At 37.9% G+C, this 16,631-nt stretch overlaps 3 protein-coding genes across 10 annotated transcripts; 2 read left to right on the top strand and 1 right to left on the bottom strand.

Annotated features, from left to right (window-relative positions):
- The first annotated feature begins 1,367 nt into the window (after positions 1-1,367).
- Positions 1,368-12,221, top strand: LOC126925789 (uncharacterized). Of its 7 annotated transcripts, none has more exons than XM_050741772.1 (7): positions 5,890-6,039; positions 6,376-6,581; positions 6,655-6,790; positions 7,173-7,306; positions 7,906-8,173; positions 8,286-8,426; positions 9,805-12,221. In XM_050741772.1, the coding sequence occupies exons 1-6, from the start codon at positions 5,922-5,924 to the stop codon at positions 8,336-8,338; spliced, it is 915 nt and encodes a 304-aa protein (XP_050597729.1). In that variant the 5' UTR covers positions 5,890-5,921; the 3' UTR covers positions 8,339-8,426; positions 9,805-12,221. The 7 variants fall into 7 exon arrangements, with proteins under 7 accessions (XP_050597728.1, XP_050597729.1, XP_050597724.1 ...); XM_050741767.1 differs by lacking the exon at positions 8,286-8,426 and having other exon boundaries at positions 7,906-8,185; positions 9,805-9,920; positions 10,302-12,221; XM_050741770.1 differs by having other exon boundaries at positions 7,906-8,185.
- Positions 12,222-12,837: 616 nt separating this feature from the next.
- LOC126925787 (nucleoporin Nup35) lies at positions 12,838-14,984 on the top strand. 2 transcript variants are annotated; one of them, XM_050741758.1, is made up of 3 exons: positions 12,838-12,984; positions 13,279-13,386; positions 13,462-14,984. In XM_050741758.1, the coding sequence occupies exons 2-3, from the start codon at positions 13,279-13,281 to the stop codon at positions 14,311-14,313; spliced, it is 960 nt and encodes a 319-aa protein (XP_050597715.1). In that variant the 5' UTR covers positions 12,838-12,984; the 3' UTR covers positions 14,314-14,984. The 2 variants fall into 2 exon arrangements, with proteins under 2 accessions (XP_050597715.1, XP_050597716.1); XM_050741759.1 differs by lacking the exon at positions 12,838-12,984 and adding an exon at positions 13,037-13,197.
- LOC126925804 (glucose-induced degradation protein 8 homolog) lies at positions 14,975-16,411 on the bottom strand. The gene is made up of 4 exons (XM_050741794.1): positions 16,242-16,411; positions 15,918-16,122; positions 15,443-15,837; positions 14,975-15,285 (listed from the first exon to the last, which is right to left on the bottom strand). The coding sequence occupies exons 2-4, from the start codon at positions 16,036-16,038 to the stop codon at positions 15,109-15,111; spliced, it is 693 nt and encodes a 230-aa protein (XP_050597751.1). The 5' UTR covers positions 16,039-16,122; positions 16,242-16,411; the 3' UTR covers positions 14,975-15,108.
- Positions 16,412-16,631: the final 220 nt, after the last annotated feature.

Here is a 16,631-nt window from a genome sequence, read left to right as displayed (position 1 = left end):
ACGACGGATCACCATTTTTCTTCTTTTTTCTTTCCACCGATTTTTTAACGTACGATAACGTGTAGCGACGAGGAAGTTGCGTCTAAAGCGAAATACGAGAGACCAAAAAACGATATAAAAAGTTAACCTGTCATATTTACGTTTAGCTCTCGTTTCCAACGCGGAATTCATTTAGCAACGAGGACTCGCTAGGTTCGGAGTAGCATTCGTCAAGAAGCAAGATGAAAAAAGGACATGAAATATAACTAATGAAAGATAGCGACTTGAACCAAAGGAGGGAAGATTCTTGACGAAAAAACGAGTGAAAAGTGTCCTGTGAGCCTTTTACATGCGAGGCTTGCTCGCGGAGGAAATTGAATTTGAAAATGTTGGGGACTCCGCGCAAGTAGAATGGGTCTGTGTGGGGTCAGCCATGCAGGGAACCATCATTTCGTAATCGCCACTGCTCTCTACTCGGTGAATTAGGGTGGCTGTATTATTTATACGAAAGCTGTGTCCACATTCTGTAGCCAGAACCATCTCGTGCAGCCTCGGCCAACCGTATTCCTTAATCTTTTCCTCGATTAATGTTACAACGAGTCCAGACGGCGAATATAGCATTCCCGCTGCGCGAAATTCCCAGATACGTACTACATCCTGCAACTACGAGCACCAGGACATACAGAAGGCATGAAAAACTGTTACTGTATGGTTCTACAGACTGCTCCATATACCAGAATCCTCGCATCTTTTGTTCAAATAGCATTTGGTAATTTTCATTTCTTCGCCGATATCACGTTAGCTCGTTCAATCATATAATTCATAATCATTGGAAATCAACGTCGATGAACGAAAGCAATCAGCCCCTTCCACTACCATGACTGATCAATCCCATATCGTATCAGCCACCCGTATCATACCATGAGAGGCAACAACACATCGTGGAAGTAGGGAACGAAGGAAAACAATCAACTGGCAGCAAAAATCCGTATAATTCCTAGCGGAAGAGTCGCCGGGAGCGGGTCGCCCGGAGCGTAGCGTATTTCCCCCAATTTCGTTAGCGCCTGCACACACGCAACGCAGCGAACGAGGTAGCCTCGCGCAGCGGCAGAGCGAGACGGAGAACTTTGCAGCGATCATCGACTTGGGTTGCTGACGCGTGCGCATTGGCCAAGGCACGAACTCGCCCTGTCTCGGTCGGTCGTGTCGGTCCGGCGGCTGCCTTCGTCTCTCTTCGCTCCTCTGCTCCCGGCCGCTCCACCGCCCTTCCCCTACCAACCCGCCCAACCATCCCCACCATCCAACCGTCTCTGTCACTACCAGAGCAGCAGCACCAGCACCTCCAACCACCACCATCGGGCTACAACCACCACACTAGCAAGGGAGCATCATAGTGGTAGCAGCAGCAGCAGTAGCAGCAGCAACACACCAGCACCTCCAGGTTCCCTCTGCTGGTGTGTGCCGATGCCGCAGTAGCGACTGCCTCTCTGGCCCGTATAGATTTTCAATTAGACCGCGCGAAACGTGGAAAATAATGTGCCGCTCCGACACCTGCTGACCGTTCCCGAAGGTCGCTCGTCCGGGTGCCCCTGTGTCCGACGTACCGCACCTCTTCCATACCACGTCGTTGCCCCGAGATCGTAGTCGTCGTGGCCGAGGTGTACACCTGGTGGACGGACAGACAAACGGACAGAGAAAGAGGGAGAAAGACAGATCGATTTCAGTCTCGTGTGCGTGAACAGTGCCAAAAGACCAAGAGGATGGCCAGCCAGTGACGAGATCTTCGAATGGTCCACGGTCCATGGGGTCGCCAGAGAGGATGCCGTTTCCGGTGAACCACAGGACTCTGCTGTCCAGCCTCGTCGCTCTCTTCGCGTTCATACTACACTCAGGTAGGCCTCAGTGTACCTATTGATGTCACGACGAAACAGGAAAAGCTTCTCTTTGATGAAAGAAGTTGTTGGTCTATCCAAGTTGGTCGGTTCGTTACCCGGTAATCCAAAACGATATTCTCCGAGTTTCGACGATTTTCCAAATAGACTGCGATGGTAGGATGTGGTTCCGAGGATGTCCGATGGATTCTTTTGCTAATGGCTCAGTGACGAAGAGATTCCTAGCGTTCCAACTACTGGTTGGTTAGAGGAATAAATATTTAACTGTGATCCATTGCGTTCGTTGTCGGCTAAAGATATCGCCAGTCAATATTTGAACCGATAACCGGTCTCCACGCGGCTATTCGCATTGTTTGGATGTTTGCACGACAACCAATGGGCCTCTGGCATCCGAGCCACATCGATTTCCGCGTTCCCCCCGTGTAATTTGCGTAATTCCAATATCCTAAACGCGTCGATCTTCCTTAGTCCACGTGGAGATCCCGGGACAATTCTATCTGTCACTCTGGTCATCAATCTTCGGTTCTGTGCTCGGGCAGTTTCGTGAAATCCACGGCCCTGACGTGACAGATTCCAGTTTTCAGTAAAACTCCACGTCCAAAGATTCGATTTAAAGGAATCCAGTTCGAATGAACTGCAGCGCACGTAGATTAAAGATTTCTATGGTGGTAACATGTTCAACATTTGCTCAAGACCTTCCCTCCCTTGTACGTTCAAATGGAAACCAAATTCGTGACAGGGTAAGTTGCTGTTTTTGTTTGTTGTTTGTTTATTTGTCGTTTATTTAACGTTACCACGACGTTAAACGACCAAATGAGAATTAAGAGTCTATTTTCAACGGTGAACACGTCGGTTTACCGTGTAGAGCGCCAACTTCCCTGAGAGAATGGCGGTAATACGGTAACCAACAGACATTTAGATAGGATCCGCTTTGTCGAGGATAGAAATAGGATTCCCGGGCCGCGGAAGTCCAGCAGGATAAGCGGAAAAGTGGATAAATTCCCGGTCTGAATAAAACCTACCGCCGAAACCATTTTTGTCCAATTTTTTAACATTACGTATACCAAATGTAACTTGTTGTCACATTTACACTTATACTATAAAAAAATTGGTTACCAAGGTAATTCTTCTGGATTCTTTCACTCGATTAACTGGAATTACACTCTAAATTGGAAGACGCGCCAGATCTAAAATAACGTCCAATCCCATTTTTTAGTGAATTTTATAGAAGCTGCGAACGTTTAATTCAAATCCAAAATTTTAATTCGAGTTCAAGCTTGATGAATTATAATAGGAAAGTTAACATAGATTCCAACTGAAATTTCCATTGATTTTGAAGAAGATATTAATTAAAAGCAGCTTCGATTAGAATTGGCCTAAATTCCTGTTCAAATTTCAATCGATCAGATTCGAATTGCTGTAGAAAATCTTCAGTTCGTCCTAAAGCTAACGTAAACTCGAATTAAGGAAAAGGTGCATTCAACCTTATTTAAACGTATCTTGCAATTTCCACCTGAACGAAGATACCACTTTTTTCATCCTAGCGAAAGGAAACATCAGTTTCGAGCTAGTAAATAAAAAAAAAAAGAAACGAAAGACGATACAAAGCGACAAGGTGCTGGTTGAACGAGGAAACGACCGAGTCGACAACTTCTTCCGGTCGTCGCGCGAGCATCGGTTAATCGCTTCCAGGACCATTGCCAATCAAGAAACGAGAAAATATACGGGCGCGTAAAGCGGTTCGTGATGTCACGTTCGTTTAAAGACGGGGGCCAGCAGAACGACACAACCGTCGATGGCCTCGCGAAAGCGTATTACGATAGGTCGTTAACTCGAGTACTCTAATTGGCTCAATTTCCGATAAAACTCGCCGGTAAACCGGCACTAGCTTTGAGTCCGTTTAAATAAAACAATACGCCGCGGCTACCCTCTCTCTCTCTCTCTCTCTCTGCTGCTCGGCGCGCCCTCCTTCATTCATTCTTTCTCTCTCCGCTACCCTAACCTTCCTAATTCCAACAAGGAACAAGGAAATTACGCTGCAGCCACTACCTACCGGTCTGATTGCGTTTTCAGAACTCCTGCGCTTTTATACGCTTTTACAGTAGATAATTGTGGTTTCGTCGATACATAGAATTCTCTTTAATTTTGTCCGACGCATGGTAAATACAACTGTTGGGTTGGCAACTAAGTGATTGCGGATTTTGCCATTAGGTGGTAATGACAAAATCCGCAACCACTTAGTTGCCAACCGCGTAGAACGTGTTAACCGTAAAAGGTAAAACAGCACAGACAGAATGAAGATACGTTTAGGCGAAGACAAACTTATTTGGTTGTTACAATCTAACTTAACATCTGGATTTGGTCAATGCTAGATGTTCTCTAATTAAATTGGCGCCACATCAAACGTAGCTGGGTTAGATCAATCGAGCTTTCCGTTTGCTTGATTATACTACATCTCAAATGCATTTACACACAGACTGTGGGAAATTTTAACGTTCTTCTTATTTATCTTCTTCTTATTTAAACCTATAGAATGTAGCGAATATACTTTGGTCCCTAAAAACTTAGGCACCCTGTATATGATAAAAAAAATTGATGTTTTTCAAACATTTTAATTTTTATATCCACCTCTGTACATATAATCACGGCTACTAAGCTTCTTATTTTGGGAAATCCCGTGTATGTTAACATACGACTGCCGTGGCAGAAAATTCGATAATTCGAGCCCTGAAAAAATACGGTTGAAGCACGCAAGCTGAAAATTAACGCCGATGGCCGTGTACCGTTTAATTCGAGGCATAAGCGCGTAATACCAGGCGATAATACAGTCGGTAAATAATCTGAGTATATATCTAGCTACTGATTAACCTCCCCTCTAGACAGGTTCGTCCAACCCTCGTCCGATTGCCTTTAATTAAATCGACCGTGTCCGTGTCCGTCACGAGCACGTGCGACCAGCGTCGTGACGCCAGGTGTCCACTCTCCACTCGGAAGATACAACAGCCCTCTATAAATCGCAAATGTTTCTTTTGATGGTTAATCTACACAGCAAACTATTTCATTCGATACAAAAACATTTTCATTTAACAATTTACTAAAATTGAGGTTTCATAAAATTTCGAGTATTTCCAACAGAGCTGTAAAACGGATACGACGCCTTATGGGCAATTCGATGTTAAGTACGATTCCCATCCTCTATTTCGTGGCTCGATCTATTTCAACCACGTGGAATATTGATGTTCATCGTCGAAGATTCCTTCCGTCGTATCCCATCTCGAATAGAAGGACGCGTTTCCAATAAACGTAGCCGTATCTGACGGAAACCGACCGAAAATACCGCAATTTATACCGGTCTGACCTACAATGTTCTCATAGCCCTGATCACACACGGCTGATAGGGGAGAAGCCTTCCTTATCGACCGGCAATACGTTCTTTTAAAAGATCCACAGATCCAACCAAATGGATAATCGAACGAATACGAACGCGATGAGATCGTCGTGAAAAAGGCTGTTTCCGAGGGGAGAAAAAAAATATGGAGTGGAACAGGATGGAAGAAATTAATTAAGGCCACTCGAAAAAGAAATTGCAACCAACGATTCTCGAATGATGTTTAGTGGGTTGGTAGCATTACCAGTAACGATTGAATAAGGAAATAGGCAGTAATTGAAAATGAAGAAGAGCTTCCTCCCGATACGGTTTTAACACTTCACCCGCTTTTGTCAATTTTCCATCGATTCAATCGACGAACAGAATGAAAGGAGTAAAGAATATGATCTATTGAATATCTGACTGGAAATCGCTGATTTTTCACCATCAACAAGACGCAATATAATCGTCCCCTGTATCGTTTCCAATAACCTCTGTCTTTGTTGAAGGGAAGGAAAGAGGAGAGTGGCCACGATTAAATACCGCTCCAAAGAGAGAAGCATTTGCTCAGTTTCGCAACGTATTTTCCGTTCGATCACGGGTAATTTTAAGAAGCTTACCGCGTAAGAGGATCAACGGCTCGGCTACGGTGCAGTTACAGACATCCTATCGAAGTACCGTCGATGATTCGACAAGAAAAGAGTTTTGTTTCGTATCCGCCGATTGGTTTCGTGTTTGACCAAAGTGATCTACGTCCTTTTAGAGATGGGTTATACGAAATAGATTGGATTCTGCGGAAAGGTAGAGATTTGGACAGTAGATGGCGGGTTTGAGTAGTATGGACTCGTATATAGTCAGACGTATAGAAGATCTTACGCTACCACTCATATACCGCATTGAGTAGTACGACGCGTAGTCAAACATCTCTCGAGTATATTTCCGCTAGGTTTTAGATTAATTTAGAAACAGTTTCGAGCATGAAAGTTGCTACTAGGATATACATTGACTACTTAATCGCATGAAAGAATATCCAGAATACATTTAGTTTCGATGAAGATTAAATTTGAACAAATTTAAAATATTTTATAATTTTCTCAGAAAAAGAAATACTACAAGCACGTTGAAAACTCTTTGCAGGTATCGTGGCTCTTCGTATGACGGCCCTACAGATACCACAGCACGTCGTTCTAAACGAAACTGTCCGTATGCAGTGCAACTTCAACCTGGACAAAGAGGTATTGTACTCGGTGAAATGGTACAAAGACGGCCATGAGTTCTATCGTTTCGTGCCTAGGGACGAACCCATGGTGCAGACCTTCCGTGTTCCTGGCGTAAACGTGAACGTGAGTATATCTAGCAGGAATATCCAATCGTTCTCATCTAAAGATTAGAATCTGTGACGATCTTCGGTTGCAGATACACAATTCCACCAAGATATCGGTAGTATTGAACAATGTGAATCTTACTAGTTCAGGGAGATATCGGTGCGAGGTCTCTGCCGAGGCTCCCGCCTTTCAAACCGTGTCTGATCACGCAGACATGACGGTAGTAGGTGAGCAAATTTATTAATTAATTTCCGGCCACTTAACCATTCGATTAACCTCTTGAGACTAGGGGACCCTAGAAAATGAATTGTGCGTTTCTACGGAATCACGTGAGGCATACTATTTCTCTGAGGTACTTGCAGTTGCTTATTTTTAGCAACATGTGCTTTAATTACAAAATTATGGATAAACCGAATTTGACGAGTTCATTCCCTATAATCGCCATAATCGATTAGTAGTTCGTCAATAATTTATACATAATAGTCAGATACAAATATTGTTACTATAAATCAATCAAAGTGTCGGCATATTTACGAGCAACAGTATATGTGAAAATAGATCGCAGAGAGTTTGGCTAATAGAAAAAGGTGAAAATTGCCCTCTTTACAGTTCTTCCTGACGAAGGACCACGAATAACCGGTGGTCGTTCCCGCTACCAAATAGGGGAGGTGGTCCGCATGAACTGCACATCCGCACCCTCAAAACCGGCCGCCCTGTTAACTTGGTTCATCAACGGCGACCCGGTAAGTACCTTGTAAAAGAGTCTCTCCCTAATGTTCCGCGTCTCTAATTCGGCAATGAAAACTCAACTACTACAGTCTATAGATTTATGGGTCTACAGGTCTACACGATCTGCCATAGATATAATTCGCCACGTTCGCTTCAGGACTATTATAAATTACCCCGAGATATAAAACACTAGATCTGTCACTCTTATCTTTCTCGCTTCCTTTTATTCATTCTTCTTTGCCTCCACTTCCTTTTTCCTTCTTCCTTTTCACATTCTATAGCCTTTTTCTCATTTCCTTTTTTCTTTTTTCTCATTTCCCCTTACAAAATCTCAAACGATTATACATCGGATCGATAAAAAATGTTTAACCATCTAAGGAAGCTTATACAGCGACATCTGTCCATCCATTTCCATACTAGACAATTTCTGCCTCTATGGCTAATCGCAACAAGCGAAGGATGTCTCTCATGTAACCGTGAGAAAAGCCGGCATAAAGGCGACCGATGTGAAAAGAGACCGCACAAAGTGAACTCTAATCGCGCATTGCCGGTAGAAGCCGCGACTCTGCCTCTGTCCGTTTTATTGTTAAGAAAACAATCAACGGCTTTTCAGGCCGATACCCAGTACCTGAAGGGACCGCACATTACCGCTGTAGACGAGAAGGGCCTGGAAACCGCGGTATTGGGCTTGGAGTTTCGCGTTGCCAACAAACACTTCAAGCGTGGCGACATGAAGCTCAAGTGCTTGGCGACAATAGCGACCGTCTATCTGCAGAGCAAAGAGGAGAGCGTGGAAGGAGACGAGAGGATCCTGAAAGCCCCGGTGATGGAGAGCCGCGAGACCAGGGCACAGAGCCACACGCGCAACGATTTAATCAATGGTAAAATCCCCGGTAATTCTCCGTCGTTTGACCAAACATTTCGCTAGAAACAACCTAGATGTCACCACTGTTCGGTCAACAATTCGTAAATCCTTTCGATTCGACGTTTCAGACGATTCTATACGAGAAAGTGCAGAAATCAAGGATATAAGATTGTACAATTGACACGGGAACGACTCTACATGATAAAATACATCGAAAATACAAAATACAATTTTTCTTGGATAAGGTCGAATTTAAAAATTTGTTTAATGTACGTAAACTTAGGTAATTATAGAGTAAATAATCAACAAGGCATACATTCTACAATTGTGAAATGTGTCAATGTTATTATATTTTTTATTTGATTCTTCATGTAGAATCGCCTCTTTACCGACTGTAACGTGATTAATTGGACCCTATACTTCGTTTCTTCTTTTAGTATTGAGAACATTGTCAGCAAACATCGTGACAAATATTAATTCTATGGAAAAAAGAGGATTTACAATACGTTACATATTTTATTAGTTAAACACTAATTTAGGGACTACTGTTTATAGTTGTATTACACGGGTAAATACTTGAACGAAATTTACTGGCCATTGTGTCCGGTCAAGTGAGATACACTTTCAAATGCAAATAAATCGCGAAATTGATTACATTATAGGTTAATTGGCTGGCAATTAAACACTTGCCCGTTTGGGCTTGATAAATAATTCATCAATCAAGACGATCAAGTGATAATTAACCTAATCAAAAAGCATCGAATCGGAAGGATTGATAGTGTTTATCGAAGAAACAAACCTACATGAATAATAGACACAACAAACAGATCATCATTTACAGATCGTATCATTTACAGAGAAAAATTCAAAAATATGAGACATGAAATTCTTAGTTATCCAACATCATTATTTCAAAACTTGAGACCCAATTAGGCTGCTTGAAAGATAGAACATTTTCCAAAGTCAAAGAAATCCATTAGAAATATAAATACAAATACAAATTTGTTATTACGAATCCAGATACAACCATTTAATTGATTGAATAGACAATGAAGGCGGATCAAGTCCTCTTGAAAAACTGTTTAAATAGAATAGCTTCTTGGAGCAGAAAATTGCTATTGATTTCCTCTTTGCTTTGAAGTGTTTTATTGAAGATCAAGTAATGATGAATATGGGATGACAAAGAGAGTCTTAGATGATGAATGAAAGTAGAAACTTGATCTTGTTTGAAGAATATTCCCTTTCCATTTGCACTATAGAATCTTTGCTACATTGATATAGCTCTGAACATTTGGAGTTGCAAAAAAGAAACATTGCTTTGATATTCTGAATAAAAGCAGTAGTAGGAAGTTGGCGATCCTAAGATTCTTTTGCTTTTCTCCATTGTCATTTAAATTCTTTGCTTAGAGCAAACAAATATGCTTGGAACAACAATATTAGTTTTAAGTATTATATAGAACATTATTATAGAATTTTGTATATTGTCCATTTATGCCCAAATAATTATGAACGGTTAATATTGTCGCTTTAAAAATCAGTTCATACAATAACTGAAAAGCATCATGTTCTAAAATATTCTCAGCTCCTTAATGGTTGCAACTTATATTTTGTAAAGCGTATTCTAAGGAAAGATATTTTCTATTTCAGGGAGTGAGGCAACCACGATATTCAACCGGATGATCATTTTTTTGATCACGGGAATCATCCTAGCTCGATAATAACGACAGTTGTTTTTCACGTTGCTTCCTAAGAGTGTAAAACGAGTACGTTAGGAGATTGTTCCCATCGTATCTAATACTAATTTTTAAGCCGCGTAATCGTAATTAAATATCATATCGATAAACATAAGGGTGACGTTCGACTAGACGTCTTCGTCGTACAAGTAGTGACAGATCTATCTAACTCTCTATTTCCCCCTTTTTTAATTTCAATTAAACCAAATTCGATTCACTTACCATCATTTAAAAGAAACTAATCTTGAAATTACTTTCGAAAAATTAAATTAATTCAAAATATTTGATTAAGAAGATTAAGATCAAATTTTCAGAATATTTATGTGTACAATTTCTCAAAGAAAATTATGAAGAAAAATTCTTTAAATATTTGTAGATCTGCCACTAGTAATAAACCAAAATATGTTCTAGGCTCTAAATGTATTCTCGCGTGAAGAAAAGGTTTCATTTAAAACATATCCATGGAACTACCAAAGGCAGGGAGAGAAAGTAAAACAATAAAAGAAAATACAACACAGAATAAATTACTCAAAGAAAAGAAACCAAAGGAAGCATAAATCCGTCTCTCCATATGCATATATATATATATATATATTATATATATGTTAGGTCGTCCAGAGATCTTTTTAACAAATGACAAGGAAGTTCTTATTGCTTTCCTATACATTGAAACAATATTATTTTTACTACAATTTTATAAGGGTACTTCTATTTTTACTGCATATCATTTTTTATACATTTGACAAAAAGAAAGGGGGAATCTCTATATGGAAAGCACATGTCTTTCCATCTCAAAATCTTGCTATTGTGTTGTACAAATGCAATGGAAAGCAATCAAGAACAATTTTTGATAGCTAGCTTCACAAACGGATGCTGGGTAATTATTATTTCCACTAAATTGATGTCAATTCATTATGCCATGAACTGTATGCTTTTGTTGTATAACAAGTGTTCTTAAAGATATTTTAAATAACAGAAACATACAAATTTTAAGTAAATCTATATCGTTATAAAGATAATAATGTATTCAAAGTTCTATTCAATGAATTCTGGTATTAACTGAAATTGCAATTCTTGAAAAATGGAATACCCAGTGGTGACATAAATGGTGCATCGCATACAACGTAATCTCAGCTACAATACTTTAGGAGCGTATATTTTTGTCTAGATTTTTACATTCAATGATCGTGTGACTTTATCACGTTTCAAGTTTTCCCGCGTAAATACGAGGAATTGAGGACAGTTTGAAAATAGGCGCCATTATATGAAAACCACGTTTTAAGCGAAACGTTTTAATGCGGGGAATTATGTATAAAAGTGTGTTATGTCGACATTTTAACTAAAAATATCCTCGCTTTCGTATGTTTGTACAAATTTTCATTTACGACTTTAGCTCAGGGCCCGGAGATTTAACGATCCACCCACGAAATATACATTTCAAAAATCCATCTTTCTTGTAAAATTGCTAGACAACGAAATTTCCAAAAACGATACTAATCCAACTTTTCTTCAAATTATTCTAATGATATCTTAAGGCTATTAAACACTATTGTACATCTAAATTATTTACAGTTGTCTTCCTGCACAAAGCAATTTCACAAGAAAGATCGTTAATTAAACATTGTTAATGCTACTTATCGTTATTTACTGCGAAAATTTTATTGGTGAATTATTTATATTGTTATTTCTAGACTACGGATGTTTATGCACTTTTCGAAAATGTAAAATTTCAAATTTTGCAGAATGCATATAATATGCGATAATATATAAAATATCAAATTATTTTGATATATTTTATTGCAGTACAATAATTATATGTATAATTTAATATTATAATATATTATTATATATTTCTATATATGTGTATAAAATAGTATTTATTATAATATGTACTAGATAAAACAAATTTCTATTCAAATTCCATTTCATTATATTTATAAAAATAGAAAATAGCATAATCATCAGCAGTCTAGATATTCCTGTATGCATGTGCGCGAAAATTCAAAAATTACTACGTTACTGAAGTTACTACGACGTGAACTTTTCAGTGCTTTGTATAGTGAACATTTTCTCTCTTTTATTAAAAGAAACTTTTGCATTTTTCGCAAATGCTAATTTTGAATATAATTAAGCATGAAAGAGAAAGGAAAAAAGCGAAATTCGCACACGCGACGTCGTAATGTCTGATAATTAAGCTAAAAACGAATATCTGTTTCTTACATAGTAGCGTATCAAAATCCTGGTACATACTTGTCATATCATAAAAAGTGTTTAACGAAACTGTAAATATGTACATAATTTTCATCGTTATTAAAATTCACTATTATAATACTCTTTCCGTTTCGTTTAATTCCTTTGTGGACGCGTAATTTAACCTAACCTAATTTTCGACGCAATGCTAATACTCATAAACAATCAAAATCATTAAAAGTTCGATGTGAAAATACTAAAAATGAATGGATTCACTCACCAATAGGAGCAATATTTTCTCTGAAAGAATGCTATTAAGAAACCATGACACAAGGCCTGCCATACGTCGCATGAAGAATGATGTGTAAAATGTTCCATCTTTATAACTCTTCACTTTTATATGAAAATTCTGATACTATTTGATACACAGGATGTATACACTACTAATTTTCGAATGACATTAAAAATTTTTTATGTAAAATCTATTTGTAAAACGACGCAACGTCACATATAGACTTCCTTCCGACGCGATTTTCAATATGCAAATGGCGTTGCTACCGTATCACGTGATCTCGCTGCCTCCTTTCCCGCCAAAAATTCTTGTACCGAAAAATAAAAATTGAAATAAAATAATTATCATCATAACGTTACTTTTTCCATGTATTTTAAGGCTTCATTAATAAAAAGTACACTAAAACTTCGAAAGTGAATGAATCATAACGATAAAGGTTACGAGTAGTTTAAATAATTGTTGTTGGTTTTTACACGATAGAGGAGACATCTGTAAGTAGAAATCAAATGTTGTTCGTTATTTAAATATCTAATCAAACGTTTAAGCGGCTGTGAATATTTAAGTATTTATACACTGCGTTAAAAGTTTTTGGAATTTGTTCAAGTCAAAGTAGTAAGTAATAAAGATAACATACCTAATTTTAAATAATTTACATTGTAGATGTGTACAGTTAAAAATTCTGTGTGTATAACCTCAACCGGCCAAAGTTAACATCTAACGGAAGAATATTTAAAGTGTATCAAAACAAACAACATATAGTCTCTCTAATTAAAATAAGAAATATATTAATTTTTTATATCTAACACATAAGCAGTTAATTTTTTTGTAAATATAAATTGTATTAAATACTATGGTACACGATAAAATTTTAAGCAAATATTTGATAATTTCTTATTTTGAATTTAGATGGAACCAATGGCATTAGGATCACCTGTTGGAAGTCCAGTGCAAAGTCCTGGAAGTCCAGGAACTTCTGCATACCTCCCAAATTTCCTTCTAGGTGATTCTACAACGGTAAATAAAACTCATCAAATTACATTGCATAATATTGCGCAATAATTTAAGTAATCACTTTTATTAATGTTTTAGCCTGCCAAAATAAGTTTGATGGGCCCACAAGATATTCTGAAACAGTCACACATTGGTCACAGTGCACTGACCTCTCCACCTTCCCACTATGGTACTCCAGATTATCGTAGTAATCGTCAGAAAGCTGTGTTCGGAAGTGCTAATACTCCTAACACATCACAAATAGTCACGGAAAGCCACACTGGTGGACCTCCAACTAGAGGACTATTCGATACTCTAGAAACTTCTCAAACTGTATCACCCTATTTGTCAGCAACAAATCAAAGTATACCTTGCCATCAACCAAGACTTTTAGTGAATAGTATGAATACTTCTATATTTAATGATGGTGCAATGAGCCCTAATGCAAATGAATCACAAGGTCTTCTGCAATGGGTAACCGTTTTTGGTTTCTCACCTAGTGATATGAATACAGTTTTAGCTCACATCTCGAGCAGAGTTCGCGTAGTGGACAAGCATCCTCCACCACATTCACAGAGCAACTGGATACACTTAAAATGTGCTTCAGAATTAGAAGCACAAAGGGCACTCGCGTGTAATGGAAATATAGTATCTGGATCTATAATGATCGGTTTGATCCCTTGTACAGACGAGGGTGTTATATTAGGATCGGATAAAGAGAGTCGTTCGAGAATGAACGGAAGTATTAAATGTTTCTCAAGCCTAGGAAGAGTCACTCAATCGCCAGAATACAATACACCACGCACACCCATTAGGATACAAAATGCAAGACCACTAGCAGCTGGTTACAATCAAAATCTTAGCTCACAATCAGTGAGCTCACCTGAAAATGTTCCACAGAAATCTACAGGTTTAGTTTCGAAAGCAATGGAATATATGTTTGGGTGGTAATTTCGACTGAAGACAATTGTACATGTTGTTTCGTTAATGACAAATATTATTTAATATGTAATTCTCCTTATGTTTTTATAAAAATCGAATGCAATATAGATATGAATAATCCGAGAGAGGAATATATATATATATATATGTATATATATATAAGATCCCTAAAATGTCTGTTTACGCTTTTTTACTATCGATAGTACCAAATATAAATCTTTATAAACACCAATTATCACATAATGCTATGTCTAAACTATGTATTTCTCTATTAGTACTTTTTTCTACTTTAAACTACTATCAATATTTAATCGGTTCTATCGCAATATAACATAGCTTATCATTAAGGGACGTTAAAATTACTTTCGTAATGTTGAATCACGTATATTGCATAGATATTAATTGAAATGGTCCGTTTCTTAATATTCTCGTGTTATTTACAAAATATCGGTGAATGTTATGAATATTTTTACAACCTGATAATGAACTTATTTTGGTGTCGCGTCATCGGTATAATACACATGACGAGACTTATGACAATGACTTCGAATGTTAAAAATTTGCATGATTACTGTAATCGGTGCATTCCTCTCTCTTAATTCGAATCAAATATATATGTATCATCGATATTTTATACATGTTTCTTATAGAAAATAATTAGTACTAAGACTATGTTAAAATGCTCAAGTCTGTTTTTTTCCTAAGCCCTGCTCACATGGTAAACACTAATATGGTACAATCATACGTTCATTTTCTTGTACTAATAAATACATTCATATTGTCCCACACTTTGCCTGTTTACAATTATTTTGGACTCTCAATAGTAGCACTGCCCAAATCTGTCATTTTTGGATACTTCACTTTTTTCTTTTCCAGCTCATCTTGTGCCCAAAGTATCATCTTCAGCAAATTATTTAATCGTGGGCTAGTTGACTCTTTGTGCTCCATCTTCAATATAGCTGCATTCAGCTCGCTTGCTATCTACAGTTTTATAAAAAAAAATATTTGTACTATTAATTATAAAAGCAAATATCATTATTGTTTGTAAAGAAACTTAGTCGATATAAATTCATAAATAAAATTATTATTGCAATCCATTAAGAATAAAAATTAAATATTACAGACAATAATTGTTTGCCTTTTGCCTATGAGTTGGATGAAGTAAATCACTATAAGGGCTCTTATGGGGCTCATCAAAAGCCAATAGAGCTAAAGTACGCTCTAATTCACACAAAATAATATCGTCTGATTCTCCAGCTTCGCTCAGTCTATCTTGAGCAAACTGCAGAGCCTCCTCTATTTTTCCTGTACGAATCAGTTCAATTAGATGCAGCTGCTGCAAATGGAAGTAAAGATATCTATCGTTATCCAATAACTCTGGATGCAGCTGATTCACGAGATCCGTTGCCTCCTGAATACGACCATTTTGAATTGCTTCCCTAATACGAATCCTGTCATCCAAAGAGCTTAGATCTACTGTGGGCTCTACTCCAGACTCTTGTTGAAATTTCTCCGCAGCTTCTTTGAATCCCTCTACACAACAAAACCTGATTGTGACTGATTGATCAAGACACAACAGTTTAAAGTTATATGTTAAGAGAAGAAAATCTAACCTGTAACTAAATAATTCATAATCAAATTGTTCATAGAAACACGTTGTGTGTAAGAATTCTCTTCCAACTTGGCGACCCATTCATCCTTTGTTATGTTATCGTGTTTCTCCGGGTAGCTCATCGTTCTTTGACAATCAGCATCAATGTTTATGACAACCCAATATATCGTAGACTACTATGTACCTACAGATTCAATCGAGGTACCCTATTGACAGATATTATGGTGAATGTTTGACACAACAGCTGATTCTTTATTGTTTCGAGAGTAAATAAGTTAAAGATATAATCGTCGAAAGTGTGTCTTAAGAACGATTCACAACTCACCAATACTAACGACTCGAAAAAAGTGTAAGTAAATTTCCTGTACAGTAAACTGGAAATATAATGTTGAAAGTATATCTTAATAAAGTTGTGTGGAGAAGTGACGAACAATGAATAACGCTCCGTTCGATATTAATAGCAAACACAATCGAAGTATGCCCCAAAAATTAACGTGCACGAATGATGCGCGAGTGTGTATGGTGATTTATTTTTTGGTTTACTTTACCACCTAGAGGTGGAATAACTGTTGGTAATCATGTGGCGATCTGCATAACCGGCATTCGCCAGATAGTGGCTTTCGATGAAATTGTGGTCACGTGGTCACATTTTTTATAAATTACAAAAAAACGAAAAGATCATCGAATAGGAGACAAATACCCATAAGCGGCAGAC

Source organism: Bombus affinis, chromosome 16 (assembly GCF_024516045.1).
Source record: "Bombus affinis isolate iyBomAffi1 chromosome 16, iyBomAffi1.2, whole genome shotgun sequence".
Taxonomy (NCBI): domain Eukaryota; kingdom Metazoa; phylum Arthropoda; class Insecta; order Hymenoptera; family Apidae; genus Bombus; species Bombus affinis.
This window is presented reverse-complemented; position numbering and strand designations above follow the sequence as displayed.